General features: G+C 44.1%; 1 protein-coding gene across 1 annotated transcript in view; it reads left to right on the top strand.

Moving 5' to 3' along the window:
- The window catches only part of AFF3 (ALF transcription elongation factor 3), a 278863-nt gene that overhangs the window by 99964 nt on the left and 152564 nt on the right, over nt 1-26335 (top strand). The window contains exon 4 of the mRNA XM_075495743.1: nt 1883-1927. Coding sequence (XP_075351858.1) covers nt 1883-1927 — 45 coding nt within the window. The remainder of the gene's footprint in view (nt 1-1882; nt 1928-26335) is intronic.

Below are 26335 nucleotides of genomic sequence, written 5' to 3'. Positions count from 1 at the left end.
AGAACAGGGCTATCTGCCCAGGACTGCAGCTTCTCTTCAGCATCAGTGCATCAGATACGAGTAATTCTCCAAAGGTTGACTTTATAGCATGCTTAGTTCCCTTTCCATTGAAATCAGTGGTGTAATTCCCGGTGACTGTAAAGCTGACGGACTGCGCTGCTCCAAAAAGTTAATGCGATTCATTTGTTTAACAATCAAGGGCCATATTCGGCAAAGATTTAGCAGGAGTGCTGACAATAAAGCACTTATGACTTTCTATGAATTGGCATGAAATAACAACCACAAAAAGATTATGAAACATAAATTGTTCCCTTGCCTATGCATGGCTGTGGTACTTCTGACCTTGGTTACAGCTGTTAGGCTACGAGCGGCTGAGGATCCAGACCTCCTCAGGGACTCAGCTCAGGCTGGGGAGCGGCAGTGACAGTGTCCAGGAGGTTGGTTCTTTTTTAAACTGATATTTTGTAATACAAAATATGACAGGACTTGCACAGACTGGCTAGCGGTATCATTTGAGTCTGGTAGGCACAGAGGTATCCACTTTTGAAAGTGCCTCGTGATTTTCTGGGTGCCCAAATGCAGATGTGGTAGAGAAGTCTGATTTCCAGGTGACAAGGGCTCAGCACTTTGGAAAATCAAATTGCTTTGATATTTCTCCAGGTGGGCACCTGAAAACTCAGAACCTCCAGGTGTTTTTTGAAAATGAGAGGCAAAGACCAAGCTCACCTCCCTGCTAGCTCTTTGGGGAGAGTAATCGTATTGGTTTTGTTTCCATCCCCCCTTCCCACATGGGAAGACCTCAAGCCCCAGTCTCCTGCCTCCTGAGTTACTCTGTTCTGCAAAAGGAAGAAAACCTGTCTTTGGGGAACTGTCAGGGAATTTAGTGTGGTGAAGTAAATCCCCAGAAAACTTGACTGATGCAGCAGCCACCTGTATCTTGTGGAGAGCTGCAGGAGATGGGCACCCCCTCGGTACCAGTACCTCCATGAGTGGTGTGCCCGCTCTTCCCAGTTGTGCTGGGCAGCGCGAGGGGACTGCGGGCAGGGGGCAGGCAGGAAGGGGGGGCATAAGTGTGGCAGACTGGTGTCTCGTGCTTGCCGTCGTTGCTGGCAAGAAGTTTGGGTCCTAACGAACAGCTACACTGAGCATGTAGGTGAGGCACCAGCTGGATGGTTCCTATAGGGGGACAGCTTCTCTGCCAAATCTCTGATTTCCCCTCGCCAGAATGGCTCTGGAGGAAGCAGTACCGTTCAGGAGAGCTGAATCCCTCTGCACCCTCAGTCCCACAACGTACGGGTGGGTTTAGGGTCAGTATTTTAGGAAATCGTGGCCTTCTCGGGTCTGCTGCGCTGCCTAGCCCGCGCTCAGTGTTGCAGCCTGCGTTGCAGTCTCTGCAGCTCTCCCCTCAGCATCACAGCTGCCTCTACGCTGTACGTCGTCAGGCTTCACACAGGCAATGTCACTGCAGAGTCTTTCCTGCACAAAGGATGGGGAGAGATGTTATTTATTTGGTATAAATAAATGCACATATTGGATCTGTGTACATGCAATAACTGTTTTGCTTATGCTTAACTCATATGCAGTATATGCATAACAGCAGAAACCGCACCCAAAAGTGGTGTAAACAAAATCCTATGAATTTATACAAATATGTTGCAATCATATGTAAACACTGCAAATATTACATCTTCCTGGGGTGCTGATGGGGAATAATTTGAGAATTTTAAGGAGTGCGACTTTTCAGATGCTGGAAAGAGTTGGCCTCATTTTGAAACTGTAATAGAGGTTGGAATACATTTCATGTGACAACCATGTCCTCAAACCTGCTATTTGTTATTTCTTTTTAAAACAGAAACAAACTATTTTCTCATTTTGTTTACAGGACAGTGGAACAGGAGATAACAGCTGCATTGAAGAAATACTGCGGGTAGGAATCCTTAAAAAAACATTTTCTTCCAATGCCATTTTGTTTACTCCAAAAAGACAAGAGAATAACAAGAATATTGCAATTACTGCCGTTAAAAATATTACTCTTTTAGATTGTCATCTTGCTAAGGAAAAAGTAGGCAAAATTATTTCCTCATGAAAAATACTTGAAAAATCTGTGAAAACGACCTTCTAGAGCCTCTGGATTTCACTGCTACTTTGTGCCAGTACAGCTGACCTTCATGCATGCAGAAGCAGATAATGGGGCAAATTATAAACTGAAATGTACAATGATGTTTCAGGTTTACAAACCATGCAAAGTGCATGTTTCCATTAATCACAACTGTCAAAAATCTTAATTTTGAAGAGAGGTCTAGGAAGGTCATTTTCCACCTGGATTTAATTAGAATCCATTATGTAATGTCATTATGTCCATTATGGCCATTATATAAAGACAATGTGCAAAATCCGTAGTTATTTCCGTATTTCATTATTATTTCTTTTATCTTAGTAATTTCTAGTTTATTTTCATGGAGCAAATTAATACATATCCAGACAGATCTTCGCTTGAATCAACTTTGATATTGATTATTTTCTGAGGCAGACAAATTTATAAACAATGACATTTTTCCAGATATGTTAACTTGGGGTTTTTACGGTTCTTTTTTTAAACTGATAATTCAATAATTTGCAATGCTTATAAATCTGATATAGTAGTGAGTGAAACACCAAACAAGGTGGATGGAATGGTAAAACCTCCCTATTACTATGTGCACTTCCACATCTTGGATATCCACTACCCAAATATTTCAGAATGTTTATAAACTACGGGGCTATAAATATTTGGTTTAGAGATTAGTAGTGCATTAAGCCTATTGTTTCTAAAGGCATTTCTCCGTTCTCCCTGAATATGTTAAATACAGTTTTTAATTCTTAAACTGGACAAAGAGTTTATCAAAGGGTGATGATGATGAATTGCTTATGACTTCACTGGCAGAGCTTCTACTTAGCTAACGTTTACAAAGTAGGCTTTTGTAGGGCTGAACCACATATTCAACAAGCCTTAGCCTCAGTCCCTGCTGTTTTGGTACAAATTAGTAGCAGATAGTATAATTCATGAGAGCTTTTTACATTTTTCGTGATGCACTAAGTATATGATGTGATGTGAGCCTCATTCACCCCTTTTTTATGCAAGGCTTTTAAAACGAACAGTCAAAGAAGCTATTCTTCCTCCTTAGGCTGTGCGATTTAGCTTGTGCAGTTAGCCAAAAAATGTAGACGAGACAGGGTTCCTTCCACACAGAGGAACATGGGTATGTAAGAGATGCCAGCTGAGAAGAAAAATGCACTGTATGACTAGGGATGGTAAGGTGCATCTCCAAAACCAGTGAACACAGCTGTTGCTCTCTCTTTTTTTTCCCTTGGGAACATTCCTCAAGAAATATTTTCGTGAAGCGCTCAGGACATGCTTGGATGGGTAGGGGATCCTTTTGTTCATGAGGATTTATTCGCAAATTCTTTCACTTTGCTTAAAAACTGAGTAAAGCAACCCACAGCTCAAAAGCCACACTTCACATCAGTATCTCACTATCCTCTGAGGCTTAGCATGTCTAGGATAGAGCGTCCACCATTTTCATCCCCTAGCTCTTGTCCTCAGATGAATACTCAGTCATCATGGGTAACCTCTCCAATCTGTCCATCCTCCAGGTCTGCAACCTGGGTATCACTTTCTATTCTGAGTTTCCCTTGTGTCTCTGTGTCTGGGACTACGCGTAAATCTCGCAGACCGTTACTCTATAGCATTTCTAGCTGAAGCTCTTTATTCACAAAGGTATAAGTCTCCAGTCCAAATTCTCATTACATACCTTGATCGGTGCAACATCCTTTCCTTGGTTTTGACAAATGCAATGTTACCCACCTCCATTCACGCTGCTGCGCAGATCATTTTCCGAGCTTGACATCTTGCCCAAAGACATTTGTCTTTACATCTCACCACTGTCATCTCCTTCTCTATCACATCAAGTACAGCTATTTGTCTCTGATTTTAAGGCCTCAAGTCTACCAGTTCATGCTGACATATTAGCTCCCACTTTAGCTTACCTGGTGATGCCAGCCTCTGTCACCCTGTTGCTAAGTTTTACATCAATTGATTTCTCCCATGCTTCCCATCAGATCTGGGAACAGCCTTGAGCACTTTCCCAGTTAGCGCCATACCTACCTTCAGATCCTCTCTTCAGAACCTCCTTTTTCACAAGGACTGTGGAAAAACAGTGGTGAGGTCAGGCCTATACCGCTGTTTCTCATGCTTGAACATTGTTGTCCCATTTGTCCCTTGCAGTGCCCCGTCAGGCCAGATGTATCCATCTGCTCTCTTTTGTCCAGAAAAGTGAACTTTCTGTGTCAGAGAACTGCTGTATAGTACAAAAGCAGTTCTCAGGTACTCTCGCAATACAAATCCGTATCAGCAGTGGTTGCTGTTACTGATAATTAGTGAAAGCAGCAACAGTAATAATGTGCCACTGCTACTCGCTTTGTAAATTACTGGCATCCAGACTTTTCCAGCCCTCTCCACGCCCTCTTTTTGTGCTGAACAGATCCATTCAGTTTTAACACAGATTTTCTGGTTTTCTGAAACACACTATTTATAAGGAATGCCATTTCCATGTTTTCGTTGGAGGTGCTATTCACACAGCAAAGCCAAAGTTTAGCTCCTTTTCAGACCGAATAGATGCAGTTCCTGTATGGGTGCCCAGAGGCAGACAATGAAAAGCCACAGGAGCTGCAATCCTTGTGTTCCCCTCAGAAAAGATGGCTCTTTGCTGGCACACTGGAATGCGTTTGTAATAGGAAGGGCCACTCTACTGTACAGAACACCAGCAAAAGGAAGACGATGCTTAAAATGTATCTTTTTAAGGAACTTTGCACCCTATTTTATCTGTCTCTTGCACAACACAAAGCAGAAAACATCCTCTCTTTCCAGACAGCGTGCTCCCTGCAGGCGTCAGGCTGTGGCCCTTCCAAAGGATAGCTACTTGCACGGCATGTCCGTGTTTCCCCAGTCAAGACCAAGGGCAGCAGAAAGCATGCCCCAAGTCTGCTCCATCTGCTCCCCTGTGCTTCCTTCCCCCAGCGTGAGAGGAGGCGAGTGCTGGTTTGTGCACAGATCTTCTCACCCTCTGGTTTCAGGACTTGGCCAGAGCTAACATCTGGCCCTGGGCTGCAAAATCAGTTGAGGCATAGCTTTAAAATCACCAAATCTTATTTTGCACTAACTGTGACAAGAATGTGTAGTCTTTGTGCTGCCTGGTGCAACGCAGGGTGCTACGGCTTACGTCTAGCATTTTTTGATGTTGTTTTACCAAATGTATCAGAGCTCTGTAGACTTTGTAAATTGACAGATCATTCTGCATGAAACTGCAGCTTCCAAAGAAAGCCCCCAAGAACTGAGACGCAGAACCGCTTCCAGTCCTGAAGGAGGTTGATTAACAAGACAGTAACCCTGTCGAGATCGGAGCTGTTGTAAGGACTCCTGCTGAGTTTATAATCACTGCAGGAATCCTGAACCTCATCTAACCCCATGCACTAATTTATAGCAACTTCTTCAAAGTGTAGTAACTTCTCTGTCCAGCTGCAGGCACGCACGTTGAGGATAGGGAAACTTCTAAGAGAGCCTTCAATGTAAATAACTCCAGTAAGACCAAGTTACAGATGTAATGGCAAATCAAGAGAGAAAAGCCGCATTACTTGACAGTAGCTGTAAAAGGCAATTCCTTGTAAGCTTTCTCATTGTTGGTGGAGGACACGATAGAAAACTTTGAAGCAGAAAATAAGAGTTAAGACTACACAAATATCCTTTATTCCACCATGCCCTGAGCAGTTGCTACCTGAGTTCCTGAGACACCAGCAAAGCCAATCTGTTGACTTCCTCGCTGAAATACAGGCTTGCTAAGCAAGATTACTAATTTTGGCTGATTTCTATTTGATTTTATTAGTGTGTGGAACTGTGTATTTTGTTGTGGCTGGCGGGGTTTGGAGTAAATATTTATTTTGCTGTAGTACATGGGAAGAGTGGGAGCCGCAAGAGTCCTGCCTCTCCGCTAAGTTAACTGTTGCAACCAATGTCAGATGCACTCTGAATATATTTGCTATGGATTTACGGAGAAAGGGAGTGTGTCAGGTGCAGGCGGTTCTTGGTTTGTAAGATAAGTGGTTGGAGATTGATCTGGCTATTCTTACAGCCTTAGCTGCGGTTTCCTAGAGTTGCGGTGGCTTTGTTGAAAGGAAACCCACAGGGAAGTTGAGCTTTTAATTATTGAAGATGTGCCTTGTGAATTCCCTTCTTTTTTTTGTGTTGACATGAGAGGTGTCGTTGAACTGAGGAGAGATGAACGTAGTTTGTTTGGCCTGCAAACAGTGTTTGGCTGCAGGATGTGGAAATGGCGGGAAGCTAATGGAGGAGAGGAACAGGAATGCAGAGAAAGAGCTAGAGGAAGACTTGGGGGTACTGGTAGATGAAAAGCTGGACATGAGCCGGCAATGTGCCCTCGCAGCCCAGAAGGCCAACCGTACCCTGGGCTGCATCAAAAGCAGCGTGGCCAGCAGGTGGAGGGAGGTGATTCTGCCCCTCTGCTCCGCTCTGCTGAGACCCCACCTGCAGTGCTGCGTCCAGCTCTGGGGTCCTCAGCACAGGGAGGACATGGAGCTGTTGGAGCGGGTCCAGAGGAGGGCCACAAAGATGATCCGAGGGCTGGAACACCTCTCCTACGAGGACAGGCTGAGAGAGTTGGGGTTGTTCAGCCTGGAGAAGAGAAGGCTCTGGGGAGACCTTACTGTGGCCTTTCAATACTTAAAGGGGGCTTATAAGAAAGATGGGGACAGACTTTTTAATAGGCCCTGTAGCAATAGGACAAGGGGTAATGGTTTTAAACTAAAGGAGGGTAGATTCAGACTAGATATAAGGATGAGGGTGGTGAGGCACTGGAACAGGTTGCCCAGAGAGGTAGTGGAGGCCCCATCCCTGGAAACATTCAAGGCCAGGCTGGATGGGGCTCTGAGCAACCTGATCTATTTGAAGATGTCCCTGCCCATGGCAGGGAGGTTGGACTAGATGATCTTCAAAGGTCCCTTCCAACCCAAACCATTCTGTGATTCTATGAAACCCAAGCACGACTAGTTAACATGGAAGAAGCCACCTCCTTTGGAATGGCATGGAGCAGTGGGGAGTCAGGATGGTGTGTGGGGTGGGGGACAGATAAATTTATTTCAGGGAAGATAGAAAAAGCAGTTGGGGAGGCAGTGAAAGGACTGAGACTCTAGCTGCAGACATCCCTCCCAGTGAAGGACAACTCTGCTTGGTGCCACGAGCCTCCTGCAAGGGGGTGAGCACCCTCAGCTGCCCTTGCAAATAGGTTGTGACTCCCCATGGCCACAGGACATCCACTTATGAAAACAAGATATTTTAAGTGTGATGGCTTTGATGAGTAATTTACTTGAATCTCTCTACCCTGTGAAACTAATCAGAGGATGTAAAGCACAGTACTTCTTATTTGAGCAACGTAAAAAACTGAATGAAAACAGAATCTAATTCTGTATTTTTCCCCTTCCCCACTTGGGATCCCTTGGCTCATTAGCAGGCTTGCTAATTCTTTAGCAGAAAGCATTAAGGATCAACCCATCAAATATTCAGGGTTTTTTCCAAATGTGAATAGCCATATGTGCCGTGAGATCAGCTGCACTCCATCAGCTGATTGAATTAAAACAAGAGCAGAGGTAAATTAGAAACTGTCTGCACAAGACAAGTCCTGTGAAAACATGAAATCCTACCAAACACACTGTCACTGTGAATAAGCATCACAGTCAGTGGAGCACGTGTCAATACTTAGAGGGGAGAAAAATCAGTTTCTTAGAGGTAGGTTGGTAGTTCAACAACTGTGAACTGCTGCCTTGTAAATGTTAATGACTGTAAGATCCCACTGGCTGCAGTTAAGCTCCTGGTGGAGTCGGACACGTGAAGAATTACAGAACACAAATATGGTAATCAGCAGTATATTTCTAAACACTCCTCTTGCTTTCCAAAGCAGAGGGAAAAGCCTACAGGTGGAACGAGACGCACTTTGCTGCACGACACTAGTGCAATAGCTGCCTCTGCACTAGCAGAGCGTTTTATTGCAGCCTCGCTGCTGGAAGGAAATTGCTGGGCAGCTTCGGGAGGGAGGTGAGAAGGCCGCCCTCAGCACGGCACCTTCCTGGGGAAATTCAGGTTGATTTTTGTGACTGAGCCCGGTGGGGAACTCCTGGAAAAGTTTCAGGAGGAACACAGCAACTTCAGGTGAAAGAGAGGCGATGGGGGAGAGAGAAGGTATGGAGACTTAGAAGCAGCCCCAGTTTGCTGACACTACCTTTCTTGCTCGGTCTCATTGAATACAGAAGTACTCCAAAGTGTCAGAATCATATTAAAAATGTATCAGATGCATAAAATATCATTTGTTTTCATTGCAATCTTTCAGGAGAACTTTCGCAGCATGGCTTTGCTTTTAGTGTCCTAAATTTCAGAGCAATTAAAGCATTATTTTGGCTGATGTATACTGTTCATTGCATTTTGTCAGTATTATTCTTCTTGTCTTTCTTACTCAAGTAAATGAAAAAGCATACCCAAGAGTGTTTGGAAAATGTGTCGTTTCACCTGAGGCACTAAATCCCAGAAACATTAAGACATAGTTCAAGCTACCTAATCCAACCTCCAATACTCACCTATTAACATTGCCCTTCTTACCACACCATGACATCCAGCTTGTTTGTGCAATATCTTATCTACAGCAGTCACTGACTGCAGAGATTTACCTAGGTCAGCTTTCCTCCAGCCAGCCTGGGTACCGCTAGCGGTGTGGATGGCAGCACCGTGGAGCTTCAGCAAGCTCTCTGCCTGGAGCTTCTCCAGCTTCTCAGTGAGAATTAGCAGTCCATACGGTACCTTGTGCTGCTAGAGCAAAATTAGCAACAGTACCAGAGCTCGCTAAAGATATTTTGGCTTTGTCCACGTAAGCTGCAGTGACCAGAGGAGGCATACCTGTGTACACCATCATCCCCTTGACTCCTCACACCTTGGCAGCTTTCAGGATACACCATCTGTATGTGGTGCCTTGGACTTCCTCTGTGTGTCCGCTGCAGCCAGGGTCTCTTTATTACCTCTTTCTCCAAAAGGCTGGGGGGGGGGGGGGGGGAGATTCCACAATTTGCACGGCTTTTGTCCCTTTTTGGGCTTTCTCAGATCATCAGAGTCTCTCTCCAGGTGATCTCTTACTTGTTATCAGCTCGTCTGAACAGAAACTGCTCCTGGTTTGGGCACCATGCATGGCACATCCTTTTTATTGCCCACATTGTGGTTTTCAACGGTCAATAAACCTTCACAGCCAACGTGTTAAACCCAGTCATGTAAACATCGCTTCCCTGGCCCTTAACGTACAGAGTCTGAGGTAGAGAGCACCATGTAAATGGCACTAAAATACTATACTAACAGTGATACTGTCAACCAACCATTAATTAGTTGTACATCAACAGCCCCCCCTGAATTGTCACACTTGGATTTGTGCTGCTGTCACTGTTGTTGAAAATAGTGTCTCAAAGGAGTTTGAGGTTTGAAGTATGCTGTATATTTAAACCTTGAACTTAGTAAATCTTGGTGTCAATGAAAAAAATATCACTTTAAAAAGGCAAAAACTATAAATCGTTTAGTGGAAATAGGAGATCAAGCTAGAAACTCTTATGGTGGGAATAAGACTTACAACAAATGCCACTCAAAGGTAATCTGCCTTTCAGTCTTCCAGGTCCCAATGCAGGACATGGAGGCACTTTCTGTGGCATTAGCCACCCATGTGCTGTGGCACTGACATTTTCAAATACAGCAAAATCTGATCTGTTTTGAACCGAATAGGGTGGAACAGAGGAAAGAGCCCCATATTCTTTTTAGAACACACGTAGCCGATGTGCGAAGGCTTTGTGTTAGGAAAAGGCAGGCCAGTATAAAAGAGCTGGTGAAACACTATCGTGCTAATGTGGTGGAATTAATTTTCAAAATTGCTGTTTTGTAGTGAGTGTATACACCCTGTTATTTGACAAAGAAAGAGAGAATCCAGAATGAATTATCCAGCCTCTCTGCTATACAAAAATAATACAGTAAAATACTTACTAATTTTTCTCTGTGTTTAGAGTGTTTCACAAAGCTCAAAAAGAGGCACAATCACCATCTTGTTCCAATATAGAGAAATGATTCCTTGTTATTAATGGCATAGGGCCAGATAGATCCTCGTTTTGTATATCCCTGCCACAGCTCCTCTGAGGCCAACAGAATTATGCATATTAATACCAGAAAGGATCTGTACTATCAGTCCTAATGAAAGAAGAATAAAATCTGGGTAATAGCAGGTATCCACACTGCTGGGAGCCTGGTGTTTGATGCCTTCAGCTGCCACTTTTAGAGAACAGCCTACTTTCTACCCCCTTGGTAAGGTTCACTCAAACCAAAGTGAGACCACAAAGGAGGTGTGATGTGAGATGACTGCATCCTCCAGTAAACCCTATGGTGACAGTGGTTTCTTCCTTGATTAAATGGGCATTAAGGAAGCAGACTCATTAGACAATGCAACTACATGCTGTTATATGATGTATTTTCCACCCGCGTTAACGTTCCCATTTTCTTTGCCGTGTTTCCAGGGATGGCTGTGGAGTAGGGGAGGGAGAGACGGAGGGCTTCTTGTAGTGTGCATGTGTTCTAGGCTGTAGGCTTGCAGCTGTGGCTGCAGGGCCGTGCAATCATTGCTCCACGGTCCCCGACACCTAAGGTCACAGCCCTGGTTTGCCCTGTGAGCCCGCAGGGTGACAGACCTACTGCCGTCCCCACCTTAAGATGTGTCTCTGAAAACCTGCATTAGATCGAGTTGCGGGTTTCAGTGGCTGACGTTAACACGTGTACTTTGGCCATGTACCTCTTCCTGTCTCCTGCGCTAATATTTTCAGCAGACAGGCTCTTACAGCTAGGAAGTTCCTCTGTGGTGCCTGGTTTTCCACAAATTTCACCTGGAGGTGATCAGGGGAACTCTCCCACCACTGTCACATTTTGGTCTGACCCAGGAAGTGCGAGCTCTCCGTTTACGTCTGCGAGAGGCAGCTTTCCTCATCTGGGAGCTGAGACAAATATTCCTTTGTTAATCTTATTTAATCATATTTAGGAGCAACACATGAGTTAGCAGTTAGCTTCACTTGGCAGAAAGACTTTAAGGAAATTGTGGGAGAAAAGAGGAGTCTGCTAAAAGGAAATTAAATCGCTTTCAAGAATATTCCATTGCAATGTCTATACTAATAAGTAAAATGGACTAATAACTGTTCTCTTACCCTGAGGCCAATCAGTGTAGCATGGCTCGTGTCCAAAGAGCTAAACTCTCTTACAGCCACAAAGCAGAGTGGCTTCACCCACGCTGCCTGTTGGGAGAGGCCCCTGGGCACGCAGGGATTTTCTCTGCAAGAGCTGGCCCCGGTCAAAACGGCGCTGGTGTCAGTGATTTAATGATACACACGGCTGTGGGCCAGCGCTCAGGTACGTGGTCCTGTCAGTGTGTTAGCAGAGGTGCGGTCTAGCTTTTCTGTGCAATGCGCTGGCCTTCCTCCTGCCTTGTGCACAAACGCAAAGACCTTGGAGAATATAGTACTAGCCACACTGCAAAAATCGTGGTTGAAAATGCCTAACATTTTTTATTCTACATGTTTTGGCATCTTTTTGCCATTGCAGTCCGTTGCCCTTGGGACATACTGGGTTGTTTTTTTCTTTGAAAATGTGAAAGGTAAGAACTGTTTTTGAAGGAAAGACAAGAACATACACAGTCATTTGTCTGCAGGACGTAAAGTGCTGTTAATAGAATATTTTAAGAGAGACTGACTGAATACTGATCAAGTTTTCACCAACCAAAATGTCATAGTATCTGTCCTTTATGATTAGCGCTAAATGCCGTTTGCTGTGTACGGTGCATTGTGTCACTCAGAGTTATTTTGGATTTAGTAGCTTAGGAAGTAAAATGCTATCAGGTGTGCTTCAAAAGTGAGGTACTTGGAAAAGACCCAATTATTTCACGTACAAATTATTGATACCGCCTTAAATGATGGGATTCTGACTCAGTCCTCCAAACGGTACCACTGTACAGGTTATAATGAAGATGGTGATAAACCATCACATTTCTGACAGTTTCTCAAAACTTCATTTTTGCCAACAGAATTAATTTAATTAAAAATATATATTCTTTACAATAATATTGACTACACTTAAAGTCACCCAGACATGAAAGGGCTTACATACAAACTTCAGTTTAAAAACATGCAATTTTATATAGAAATTGCAAGCCTGTCACTTTACCCTTGGGGGGAAAAAAAGTTATTCAGAGTAATGATAATAGCTTGGTGGGAGAGAAAGTGGGCTTCACGCAGTAAAAAAGTTTCTTTCCAGCTGTGTGGGTTTTCCACAGGCTTTTTTTCATTAATATTATCAAGTTATTTGTTATTTACTCATGAATGCTGAATAAATACCAAGGAAATTCAAGACATTATTAATTTTCCTAGCATTGCATGTATGCATAGGTAATGGTTCATTATAGCCCGGAGTTTTCAACATATTCCAGTGCAAATGAGAAGAGCCCAATTAAAAAAATTGTAGACCCTGATCCAACCTTTGTTGACTTCAGATCCTGATGTTGAATTGAGCACCAAAAGAGAAAATTATGCCTATTAAATTTAGTAAACATTTTCTTCATTTATCTGGGTGGCTTTTTTCTGTCAGTGAAAACTATTTTTTTGCTAAAAATGCCAACCCTTAGAAACTTAATGAGTATTAATGAAAAGCTGGAATAATTTAGCATGGACAAAAAGAGGGTAATTTTCCTTAGACATTTCATTAGCACGAACTGAATCCTAAAAGGCCTATTCTCCTTGTGGTTTGTCAGAATAATTCTCATTATAGTCAATAGGAACCAGGTATATATGCATCAATAGCAGAATAGACTGCTAAATATAGTTGCTGCCGTGGCAGCTGGTTCCCTCTCTTGTTCATCAGATGGGGAAGCTGGAAGCTGCAGCAGCCTCACAGTGTAGGAAAGACGATGCTTGAAGACATTTTTCTCGTGGGAACAGGGGCGTGCGCTCGATTTCGTGCTTCCAGGCACTTCAGACTTGTCCCAAGCAGATGGACAGTCTTCAGCCTGCTGTGTTTGAGCCCACCACACAGGGCCGACGGGCATGCAAGCTCCCCTTAGCCTGAGCAGGCTACCCCAATTTGCCATATGCATCATGCTTTCCAGGCTATGGGACCACTGCAGGGTCTGCAGGCGTTCCAAAAAAATAGGTGGTTGGGGCTTTTCCCCATTAGCTGGAGAAGCAGCGTACCTCTCTAGACAAAGCAATAAAAGATCTGCACGCTTTGCCTCGTCTAAATTTCCCCGTCGTTTTTTGCTGTCACTCCTCAGCTCCCTTGCATCTGAAGATGACATTTCCACCCTGTCTTCCAGGCTCAGCCTGGCTTTCCCTCTCCCTCCCCTCCCAGGCAGCAGCGGCTTTCATCCTCCCTGGTGTCTCCCTGCTCAGAGAGCTGCCCCCAGGCTCTCTTCTCCTAAACAAGCTGCCTTTGTCTCTGGGCCCTTGGAGTCTCACAGGAGTCACTTAGGCTCTGTGATTTTTTTTTAAGACCCAGGATTAGTATCTGATATCTTTTTTCTCTTGTCTGGGATTTTCCACTATTCACATCTAGACCCCTGTGGAGAGGCAGGGGAAAAAAAATGGCCCTTAACCTTTTGTTTTCCTTGGGAAATATCTATTCAGGTGCTGATAATCTTTAGCTATTGACCTTTTTGTGGACAGACATTATCTTCTTTTCCTTGTCATCTTAGCACACGGAGTATAAAGCATTACACAGTAAAAAACAGCCATAAGGAATTCATAAATTATACATAGGCAGATTCCCCAAATCATCAAACATTCCCTTCTGTAAAGGATGTTCCCTATCAGTTATTGTTTCTGTGGTGTATGTACCTTTCCATGCCTTGTCATCTAAGCTTTCATGGATTTTTTTTTCCTTTCTTCTTTTTTTTTTTGTAATTTCAGTTACAAAACAAAAACTAAAACAAACCAACAGGAGTCTACTTTTTTACCCCTCTCTCTGTCCTCCTTTGCCAGCAGAAGCCACACAGGTTGGATGGGCAGGTGGAGGGAGTTCTGAGCTGAGACAGACACAGACCTGGAGTCTTTGGTTTCGGTGTCCCATCTCTTGAACCCCCGATGCCAGGGAAGGAGCCAGCCTGCCCAGGGATGCCTGTGCTTTGGGTACTCTCATGTAGCCCCTGGCAGCGTTTCTGACTGCAGCAGCTTTGCGGATGTACAAGGCTACAAATCCAGCTTGAGAATGTCCCTTCTCACACGCTTCACTTGGCAGAAGCTAATTCAAAATTCATATGGCACTGAAAAAGCCATGCCAGCTAAATAGTGTATGCAAGTACTAGCAAGCTAAACACATGCAGAAATGGGCTGATCCATGATGCATCTTGTTCTGCCTGTTCAAGTGCCTGTGTTTTGGCCATCGGATTGGTAATCATTGCAAAGTATATCTCAGGAACCATGCAGGATTAGGGGCCAGCAAGAGGTACCTAATTATGATGGAACCATTGCACTGTCCCCTCAACTTTTCCACAAAAGATACCGCTCTTACTAAATTTTTAAGGCCATGTCTCACCCTACACATGAGTTTTTCTGCAGCAATGATAGAATCAAGTCTTACAAGTAAAAACTTAGGTGTCTTTAAAATACAAAGCAAGGATTTTAAAGCATTGTTGGCTTGCCAGATACGTTTTTACAAAGCTCATATCCCAAAATAAAAGCACTTTAAGAATCCTACAACTTAAAGTGTGTTAAAGTATATGAAAAAGGAGCATTCTGTGAAGTGAAGATAAGGGGAATTAAATGCTGAAGCCAGCATAGGTAAAAGGGAAAATGTAGCTGATCGTACACCCATCCATCCTAGCCATTCCTCTCCAGCTCACGTCCGCTCGTCTCTCCACTGCTCTGTTGCTGTTTCTGAATCCAGATGGCTGCAGGGTCAGTCCAGCCAAGCACTGCACTATTTTTCTGGTGTGCAAGAAGTCAGGCTCCTGCTGTGAATCGCTTTCATGCTGCTGCCTGCTCTCGTTCACTGACTCCTAGAAGGAGCAGGCACCTAGCCCCAAGTTCAATGTCGGAGGCAGCCAGTTTGAGCACCCCTTGCAAAACAGACACAGCATTGACAGCTCAACTCTTTGCATTAGTTCCGAGCAGGAGGAATGCATGAACCTCCAGGCAGATCTAAAATGTGAAACATTTTATAAGGACCTGCAAAATGAAATACTTTGTTTAAGAGAACACTGTTGGTCCATCTGACTCCATCTAAACTGGTGGTGGCCAAGAGGTACTTCTGATCTCACGTATCTGGCTGTGTCCTAACTGTACAGCAGGGCAACAGACATGCATACATCAGTCCATGCAGCTTTCCTGCAGCCTAGTTTGAGCCCCAGCCCCCCCGGATGCATGGGTCGAAGGGAGTCCCAATAGAGCTCAGCTGATTCTTGGATCTGGGTAGTGGGAGGACGAGGAGCATGGAGAGCGATGCGCAGCACTACAGGTGAATTTAGACTAAGCCAGAAAGAAATCGTTATGTTCCAGAATTATCCGATGTTTAAGTCATTATCTCAAAATAGAATTAAGGTGTGAGAAAGCCTACAAAATGCACAACTGCATTTCTTTGCAAAATTACAGGGTTTCTTCTGTTTGGAATAATGACTATAAATTCCTCGGTATCACGGAGACTATTTAAGGTCACATCTACCAAAGCATATTTAAAGAAAGTTCAGACCTTTTGTGTCTGACACTTACATTCTGATTATCTGTCTGGAGGCAAAGCTCCTCATTTTGATATGTAATGAATAAAATGCACAAGTGGAAGGAATCAAGATAATGAATTTGCAGGATAATTTTACTAATTATCTTGTTGCTGATCATAGAACCAAGGCGCTGCAAGTCAGTCCTACCACAGCTATTAATATGCAATGCCTAAAGCTGTTCTTGTAACATTTATTACTCATCTTGCTGGTTCTACACAAGTTGATAGTTTGCTATTAAATTTGTAAAAGTGAATTCGCTAACATGTTCCTTGTTCTAAACATAATATGTTAAATTATACGGGTTTACCAGAGCCTAAGTAAACGAGAGCATTTAAAATAAGATGTTTCCTACTGTGTGAATGTTAAGTAATGAGTTGAGATGGAATTTATCTCACCTCATTGCAGTTATTTGAAGATAAGTATCTAATGTAAATTATGAATTCAATCTCCCTAGGTAGCTACGGGAGAGAGGATGGGACAAATTGTCCTCTGAAGATGCCTCTCTCCTCACTGACTACAGAGGGATCCCAGTCGATTTGCTGAAATGGCCAACAATTTTTTTATGACTAAAGCTACGAGGGATTAAAGTTTGTTGTTGGGAAATGGTAAATAGGAAACTTTTCAACGAGAAAAAAGCCAGGAACAAGTAATAGTACTGTGAGGTTATGATTGGCCCACCAGCCGTTTGGTTGGCAATGCTTAGAAAAAGATAATTGGAGAACATAAGCATAGTCTGTACTGATCGTCTACCTTTGAGAACAGCTCAAGAGCATGAAAAAGTGTCTATCAAAGCGAGCCATTGATATCCAAACGGCAGCAACGAGATAGACAAGCTCAGGAGCCATAATGGGATGCTCAGTATGGCTTTAGGAAAAGGAACAAATGTAGACAGAGATGAGTGAGGGTGAAAAATTATAAGGTTAAAAATAGATGCAAGAAAGACCAAAGCGAACACAATATTGGAGAAGTGACCAGTGGGAGGAAGCAGGTGGATCCTGTCTCCTACCTCTCTCTTCTGCATCCCAGAGGACCAGAAGGAGCTCAGTCTCCTTGCTCCTCAGAGCAGCACAGAGTTGTCTCCCTGTATCATCGACCACAAATCTCCTAAACTGTGCGTGCATCCTTTGCTGCTGTGCCCTCCCCTATGCCAAGGTTTAGATACTGCCTATTATTTCTCCCATGTAGAAAAGTCTGGGGTTTGGTTCATTATGACGCAAAAGGGAAACAAAAGAGAAAGTCTGGAGGCGTTAGAAATGTAGAATTCCACAGGGTGTCCCTAAAGGGGGTGCTCTGGGAAAGCGGCACGGCGGATCCTGACCCTGTAACCTCATTTCTGTGTCATCCTGGCTGGGCTCTGTCGACACCATGTCTCTGCCTTGCTCAGTATTTGTTTAAGCAGACTTAGATCTCCAGCCTTTAGTCCTTGGCGCTGCCCATGTGATGGAGATCATTGTAATGGGTATATAATTTTTGCTTAGAAAAGAATAAAAATCCTCCCAAAAAATCTATTTGGACTACTCCTGCAGCAAGCTAAGATATCATAAAGTTTTTGATAACTAAATCCATTTGGTGCTTTATCTCTCCCCTCAAATCATTTCCCTTAATATTAGACAAAACTACAGCACAATAAAAAACAATAATGGTCAGGCACTTGGCTTAATAAAAGAGTCTTTTGAACTGCTATTCTAACACAGAACAGAGGTCAGCCATTTCAGCATAGATCTTAAAGTTCACTGGAAATATTTGTAATATTAACAGAAGAATCAAAGCCGCTTCTCTGCCAAGCATGCTGCAAATAAGGGTGCTGCAAATAAGGACTTGAGAAGCCCCAGAGGACTCTGCTTTAGTAAGCGAGTCATCTAAAAGCACCGCTGCAGACAACCAGAGGGTACCAAATAACCCAGACCAGAAACGATCTGACTGCAGAGAGACATTGGAAGGCAACAGGTTCTCTCTAGACAACTGGATAAAAACCGAGACAGTTTTGAAAAACGAGCATTTATCATGCTGCCTTTTTAGTTTCTGTTTCATGGTTTGGTTGTGCTTTTCTCTCCCGTAAAAGTTCATCAGAAACATTAAAAGCAGCAATCGAGTGCTATTTGCAGGTTTTGTTTTTGTTGTTGTATGAAATGGAGAGCATACTGTGCTATAAATAAAAGCTTGTAAGTAAATTCCCAGCACATTAAAACCTGCCTAACAGGAGATTAAGATGGTCTGAAGTCACTGACTCAGATCATAAACAATGCGCCGTTAGCTGCGATGATTAATCACTGTGGTACGAAAGAAAAGAGGAAATTTGTTAAAAAATAAGCAGGGGGCAGGATGGTAACTCCAGGGGCACGCTGATTGGCTCTTTAATAATGTATAACGAAGCGCGTGCCAGATCAAAAGCAAATCACATGCAGCTGGCAGAAAATGAAATGGCATTAGGCAAAGTATTTGTCTAGCTATGAGGCTATTTAGGAAACTACTGTCTATTAATGTAACATCTATTAAAGCTTTTCAAATTAATTTTTGCTGATAGAAACCCCATAAATAAAAGATGATATATGCATTTTAGATAGATGCAAGCACACATATGGGGATACACATATGTATGCATCATGTATTATAAACACTGCAAACATGCAGTCACAACTTTACGCATTCAGTCACAACAATAACGCAAAATTACCGGGCGTTATTAGCAGCTATTCAGGCTAATTAAATCATCTTCAAATTCTTATTTTGATTGTTACTCTGTGTGAGTGTGTGCTGAATAGTTGTTACTTGGTTATGTTGTGATAGTGTTTTTGCTGGGACAGAATTTGACAAAAACCTATGGCAGAGATTGGAAGAGAGGTGCACTGATGGAACATCCCTGCTCCTCACAGATGATATTGGTGGCTTTTAAAATCTAGAAGGGACACACCTGCCTGCTGAGCTCCTTCAGCTTTTTTGGGGGGTCAGCTTTGAATGGGTCGGCTTGGCAGCGACACGGGAAGCCAGGGAGCGATGCTTACACAGGGAGGTGTCTTTCCATCAGCATTCAGTTTTTAGGACACTGATATGCCCATCGATGGCTGAGGCTAGGCTCGTGCAGAAGTCCGCAGGCACGTGCTTCTGCATCTGGGTGCAGTGCGGACCTATTTTTAATCCAGATTAAAAGATGAATCCAGATGAAAGCCTGAAGCACAACACCTGGCCTGAAACCCTGAGCTGTCCCTCTCCAGCCCCACGGTCTAACGCTTAGGCTGGAAACATGACCCTTCGTCATGCCTGCTGGGCTGCTGCTTGGGCTTTTCTGCCTCGCCAGAGGTCCGGCTTCACCAGGAGGGAGCGGGCAGTGTTCCCTCCCAAAACTGAGTGTGGTCTGAAGGTCTCCTGGGGAGCAGGAGCCACCCGAGGCTGACGAGAGCCTGCAAAGTCCCCGCTCCTGAGGTCAACCCAAGCAGCGGAGCGCCAACCAGCCTCTCCGCCCTCCGCGCTCTCCGCCGCTAAATATTTGAACGGCGGCATTACTGTGTGCCGTCACACAGTGAGCGACACCGCTTTGCCGTCACGCCGCCCCATTCCTGCCACCGCACGGCAGAAACCATCGGCTGACGCGAGCAGCACGTGCGGGGAAAAACAGAGCTCGTGCAGACTGGCAGCCCCGCGCCTTTCTGCAATTACCAACAGTTCGTTTCTGTCACCGCTTACTAAAAACATGGCATAGCTACTGAAATAAGTGAGCACTTAAGGGAAACCCAGACCTTTTATATCTGCCACTTATTTCCTGATTATCTTCCTGGAGGTCAGGCCCTTCATTTTGACACTTAATGAATAAAATGCCCACGTTGCAGGAAATGGGATAATGAATTGTGAAAAGACATAATCAGCAATGACTAAATAATTAAGGGAATTGAAATGTAGAGTCATGTGGGAATGTATTAATAATAACATGATTTTTCCATATGCTAAAAAATTCTGTCTGTTTTTAGAAAATCAGTCATCACACATGCTCTGTGGCAAAAAAAAAAAATAATGTAGACTAATAGGAACTGTAATTAGATGTTCTGCTTTTAAACAGCTGAATAAAAGATGAAATCATATAGAAAGTATATTTAGATACAAGCCAGAAAGTAAACTGATTATTATTCATAGTGCTGTTAATAGGAGCTGTAATTTATGCATCTAGTGGGAATCATGTTAGGCAATTAGGAAAGGGAGTCACACTTGACTTCCCTTTATGCATTTACATATTTATATATTTTTCTATATCTTGCCAATGTCTCCATCTTTCCAGTTACCTTTAATCCACATAACTGCCTAGAATAATACCTTTTACAGTGAAATTCTCTGTTGGAGTTCAAAAGTTGGCCTTCCCTTAGATTAAAGAAAACTGCACAAGCTTCTCTTTGATCGTATTTGTCTCCTGACATTGGACTCTTGCAGGTCCCCAGTACTACATGAAGAATGGGACTTTTTTATTTCTCTCAGCACTTCACCTTCAAAGGCTTGCAGCAGAAATTACCCTGGCAGTTGGACGGGACTGTGCCCATTTCTGCTCCCCTCTGTCTGCGTTACCCTCTCTCTACTTACCCAGGACCCAGGTTCAATTGCTTAGTCTCTGTAGTCTGCTCCTGACAAAACCTGGGATCCTATAATTCTGCCAGCACTGAAATCCCAATGATCTGGATTGCGATTCCAGTTGGCGTTGCTGTGTTTGTGGAATATATGATCCTTTATATATATTTAATACTTTCAGCGGTTCAATGCAAGAATGATTTGTGCTTATTTTGTGCAACTACATGGTTATTGCTTTAATCCGAAAGTGTCCTAGTATCTAATCACGTGTTAACGCAGACTCTCAGCCATCCCATAAAATGTGGGTCAGCCAGAGAGGGTCACATCGCCAGATACGTTTGAACAGATGGGTGGGCTGAGGTACAGAGAGCTGTTGTGGTTTGCTCAAGGTAAAAAAGCAAGTCAGTGGCGGAGCGAAGATTAAAATTCAAGGCATGAGATCAGCGAAGGATTAAGTGCCGTGTTCATCTGCTTCATTTCCAGACGTATATAACATGTACCTCAGATAATCTGCAGGTATCACAGTTTGGAAAGATTCACCCCATAACTCTCAAAAAGGAGAGGCAGGGAGACTCCCCAGGGGCAGGGAAGGGACCTCCAGGGACCGCAGGGATGGGTGGACAGTGGGTGGGAGGGGGGCTTTTCCCACAGGAGCCATGCTGCTACGGGGTTGCAGGGCTGTTTCACAGCTAACCTGCCACCGTCGGTACGCAGGACCGGTGCAAGGCAATAACCTGAGCCAAGTGCCCATTCTCAGCAGATAAGCGAAGTCTCTTCTTTTCCTCTCTGTGTAACGCTGACCTGGACAAAACTGCTCCATAAGCCAGACCCTGGTTAGGTCAGCCATGTCTGAGATGACTTCCCAACGAGCCTTGTAACACGTTACCAACCCTGAACTTTGAGTTATTCTGGCCTGGTTTTACGTGCTGTGTTTTTCTGCTAAGGCCATTCTTCCCACCGCTCTGCCAGGTGTGATGCCTCAAAGGGAAAGTGCCGGAGCCTCCCCGGGGCACGTGGCGTTCTTCCCCGCTCGCTCTGTCCCCCCACAAGCCCTCCTAGAGACGAGGACCTGGTGTCTTGGCACGGCCCTCTGGCTGCAGGGCTCGCGTTTTGGCTGCGGACCATCTTTCGTAATTGGGCTGGCGAGTGCTACCTCTGCTCCCGCTCAGGGCTGGGGCTGCCGGTGCCAGCTGCTCCCCCGCCGCCCGGGCTGCAGATGGCCCGACCAGCACCTGGCAGCTCACCCTCCGACGGTCCTTGCCTTCCCCCTGTCCTGCCGAACCGTCTTTACAGCACTACTTACAGCAGACGTTATTCAGTAATGACCCGCTCTTTGGCACACCCTGCAAGCCTCTTTGCCTTTCCCATTCAGGAGCTGGGGAGCAGGAGGTACTCCGGGACCAATATTGTGTTAAGCTACAAGCCACAGAAAAAAAGTGGTTGAAAGCAGTAAAAGCATTCCCATGCATTCCAGTAATGCCTTTTTTTATCAGACAGTGGGTTATTTTAATTCACCCCCCATAAGCATCCACGGTGCGTCTCCCTCCCCGGCCATGCCGGGCGTTGCATGGGTCTGGCTCATTGCATTTGTTCTCCATCAAAGTGCGATATCTTGGGATGGATTCTGCAGGCTTAAAATAGAAACATTCCTGCTTGCTGCTGATGATGTATCATTGGGTAATCATTAAATAAATTCAGTGTTTTACTGCATTAACAAAAACACATGATTGTTTAACAGAGTATATTACAGAAGATGGAGGCTTTAATGGTCTCTATGGATTTTTAGTTTGTAAGAGTACATTATGAAGCTGTCTTGGTAGGGTGCTGTTTTCATATGTGAAAGAAGTTACTGGCGTTATACATCATTTTTATATCTTGTTGCTAGGCAACATATCATAGTGCAGTTATTGCAAAGGTGTCTGCTTCCTCGTTAAAAATCTTCATGTTGCTCCTTAATTCTGCAAAATTAGCTCTGTTATTGATCTTATCCTGCTTCCTCGGATATCTATTAATTGAGGTTTCGTCCGTTAGGTTTTGGAGAAATATAACAGTTTTTTTACTAACTGAATTTGGGGTTGAAACCTGAAGCATGTGCATTAGCACTAATCTTTAGTTTCCCCCTTCATTGCCATTTGTTTTCATGCAGGGAGCCATGCGTTTCCCTTCACTGGGGATTCAAAATCAGAGAAGTAATTTGAGTGGTGGTGTATTTAAGATATGGCCTATGACAGCTAGGCTTAAAAAAATAGCAACAACAAAAAGCAGGGGCTACCTAGGGTGTTCTGGGAGAGATCTAAAAAAGCCCTTTAAAACTCCTTTCTTTCTCTCTTCAAAATAATCCATGGCTCCTGCTTCAGCATGGTTCTGTTGCGAACTCCTGCTATATTAGCATTTCCAAATCTGGGGGCAGTTTTGCCTCGGCTTGGGTCAGGCTGTGCAAGATTCGGGGCTTTACGGGACCGAGCTGACTTCATCACCTCACTTCATTCTCGCCTGGAGAAGGCAAATCTATTTCAGAAAAACGCAGTTGGTAATAACAGGCAGCATCGCTCGCAAATATCTTCCACACAACAAAATAACATTTTTTTTTTTTTCCGAGTGCCAGCATTTATTCCCTTCATTACCACTCCTCCCGAGCTTCCTTGAGTTGGAGAGCTGTCTGCCGGGGCCATATGTGCTCCCCAGAGGCAGGGGTGGCTCTGGCACGTGGCCCCCCCCAGATGCCTCCGCAGGCTCACGTGGAGCCAGGGCACGTGGAGGGGCTGCCAGCACCAGGCAAGGGGGGAACCGGGGGGTTCCGCAGACCTCCGCGTGCAGCAAATGGCTCTTTATTATCCTCATCCCTCATACCTTTGTTACTAGCATATTGTAATTACTTTCATTAACCAGGCTTAATGCAGTGGTGGTTGGTACAGCTACTGTTCATTTTGGGGCAAATGGTACTGTTATAATATCAGGTTTTAATTAAGCTGTTTTGGATAAAAGCTGGCACACTAAAAGCCTTTAAAAATGCTGTTCCTCAGTACACACCCACACAACAACAACCGGTAAATCAATGGGATTTCGTCTCACCTCTCCCTTGGAAGATATAATTTGGCATGTGGTATCAGGGCAGTTATTTCTAAAGGCATGTGCTCCAGAGGAGGGGAGGAGGGAAAGAAACATGAAAGAAGTTCACTCTCTTATTTTTTAAGCTGTAGAAGAGTTAAAAATAGATATAAGACTTCGTTATGCTCTAAAGCCTATTTTTTAAAGGAAAAATGTGCAAATAATTAATTTATAATGGGACTAATTAGTTCTGTGAAATTTTAATAGGTGAAGTTGTAAATGAAAGAAAAGAAATTGCAAAGGCCAAAATGTTTAACTTCACAATCAATCAATGCACTTTCCTAAAAAGTGTCTGCAAATAATTTTGACAGCATTTTAAAACTGATAGTTACCTGTTCACTCTTGAACAACTGCCTACACGTGGATTTCAACCCTGGAACACACTGGGCTATTCCTGAACAACCATGTGGTTCCATTTGCACCCTACCTGTTTCCCTGTAACTTGCAAGGGAAGGGATAGGGTGGCCTCACACTGCTCTTCCATTGCTTCTAAACACACAATTTGCCTTTAACATTTGGGCCCCTGGATCATACAACAACTTTAGCTCTGTTCCTCCAACATAATTAGTGAAAACATTAGCGTTGTTTTCCCACTAGCAATTCCTCTGCTCCGCACCACTGGCTGACCCTGATAATAGCAAGTGATGAATATCCAACCTGACCAGCTGGGTCTAATTCCTTTGCCCCCCATCTCTGATCTCTCTGAGGAGACACTGTTAAAATGGATGCAACTCACTGCAGTCCAAGAAATGTTGCCAGTGTCCAGAGGAACCTTCCTTCCATTTCAGAGAAGAAAGGAGTTTGGGGGATCAGCCTCTCTTTTAGTATCTGTTTAACCATAAAGTCATATTTTGTTTGAGCAGTTTTGCCAGTTGATCTCTGGTTAGCTCCTTTGGTCTTTATAGAAACCCCTGCAAAGGTGATTGCATCCCCTCATGGCCACTGAACTCGGATATTGGTCAGAATCAGCTTAACTGGATGATGGTTTCATTCATGGGAAATTTCTGCCACAGGTAGCTGAGTTGGCTCAGTTAATCACCTGTTGTTTCTCCATGCAAAAGACAGAGAATTCTCTCTTAATCCACATTCAGGTTAAAGAATTAACCAGACGGTGCCACGGGACAACAAGAGCACACCTGTGAGCACTGAAAAAGCTGTTAGTTCTCACCCAACAACTCCAGAACAAAATGGAAGATACCCCAGAACAAAACAGAAGATGAGCCTCCAATTCACGTGCCACATCATGTCCCGTACCTACATTGTACATTATTTCACTGGTTTATAAAAAATTCAGCGCTGGTTTCCAAACAGACTATAGATCCACTGGCTCTCATTGCTTCGGAAAGGCTCTCCTGGCTGGTCAGCAGGCCAGATGTGCCGCAGGATTCCCTATCGGCCTCCTCTCCCAGCTACCACAGTATCTCTCCTCATGTTCATCTGCAGGTGGTCAGCTTAGGAGGTGAAGTGACAGCCTTCCTCTGAAACTCACCGCCAGGCATGAAACTGCAAACCACCCAGTCCCCACTCCAGGAGCGTTCAGGTGCTGACAGGCAACCTTAGCCCTGTGCCCTTACAGCCACGGAACACTTCACCTGGGTCCTGGGGAACAAGGGGTTTTTTTCCATATTGTCAAGGAGACACATGTCTTTCAAGACGATGCATATTTCTGGCTGTCACCCACTGGCATGGTCTGTAAAATGCCCTACCCCGTCAACTCAGCTTTTCAGAGCTCTACAGGGATTTGTGGATGAAAAAAATCTCCATGACCAGGAAGAGCCATGTTACCAACTTCTATTTGCTATGCACCTCATTAAAAAAAACTGGATGTTTTACTCCAGTAAATTCTCTGCTTCCCCACTGACTCTCTGGATGCCCATAATTCTTAGAAAACTCAAGTAGGCAGGATCAGGATAATTTTGTTTCTCCAACGTGATGAATTTGCCAGCCCTGTCTGTTGCCTTTCTGTGAATCTTAGTCTCCCAAAACCAGAGCCAAATTTGACACCTGGTGCCAGCCGACACCTGATAGTCCGAGGTTTTTTGGCCAACACTCTTCAAAACATCTTAGCGCCAAGTCCAGAACCCTCTACAAAGCTGAATGTAAGAAGTGTATGGACTGGATTGCTTCCCAGCAGCTCTCTGATCAGCTCAGTCAGAATACATCTATCAGCTTTGTTGTTGGAGCCCAACAGCAGGGTCTCACCAGCTCATGTCATGATGTTTTTGGTCTTGCCACTTTCATTTCAGTCCGAGTTGCCAGGGGAAAAAAAAAAAAAGAAGGAACGCTGAGCCAACCTGCAGCTTCAACCATGGGACGCTTTTGCTGGCGTCCATTTTCCTATATTGTCAAACATGGCATTTCTTGGCCCTTGCTGGTCTTGCCCCAACTTACTTATCATCTCTTTGTTAGGATACAGAGGTGGATGATGCCTTTGATCAGCCCACTTGTTAAATGTGCTGTGATACTTCTAGGAAAAAAAAATAAAAATAGCAAATATGCCTAGTAGCAGCTGGGCTGCCAAAATACTGTTACATAATCTTAGTGAGATTAAGACTAAAATTAAGTCATTGTTTCCTTATATTGCTTCCTCTGTCTGCATGCATCTTGAGTTTCATTGCATGTATTTGGACTGCCAGTGCTTTGGGGCAGGAACTGCTCTTTTGGTGTCTGGGGTGCTTTGCTGAGCAGGTCCAGACCAGGAGTCTAGACCATAACTAGGCATTTACACATCCCATTCACAATTATCATGTAGTTTCACATCCCAAAGTGAGATTATTTGCAGAGACCTTGTGTTCCTAGCTGGGAGGGACCCT

This window comes from Mycteria americana, chromosome 1 (assembly GCF_035582795.1).
Source record: "Mycteria americana isolate JAX WOST 10 ecotype Jacksonville Zoo and Gardens chromosome 1, USCA_MyAme_1.0, whole genome shotgun sequence".
Classification (NCBI taxonomy): Eukaryota; Metazoa; Chordata; class Aves; order Ciconiiformes; family Ciconiidae; genus Mycteria; species Mycteria americana.
This window is presented reverse-complemented; position numbering and strand designations above follow the sequence as displayed.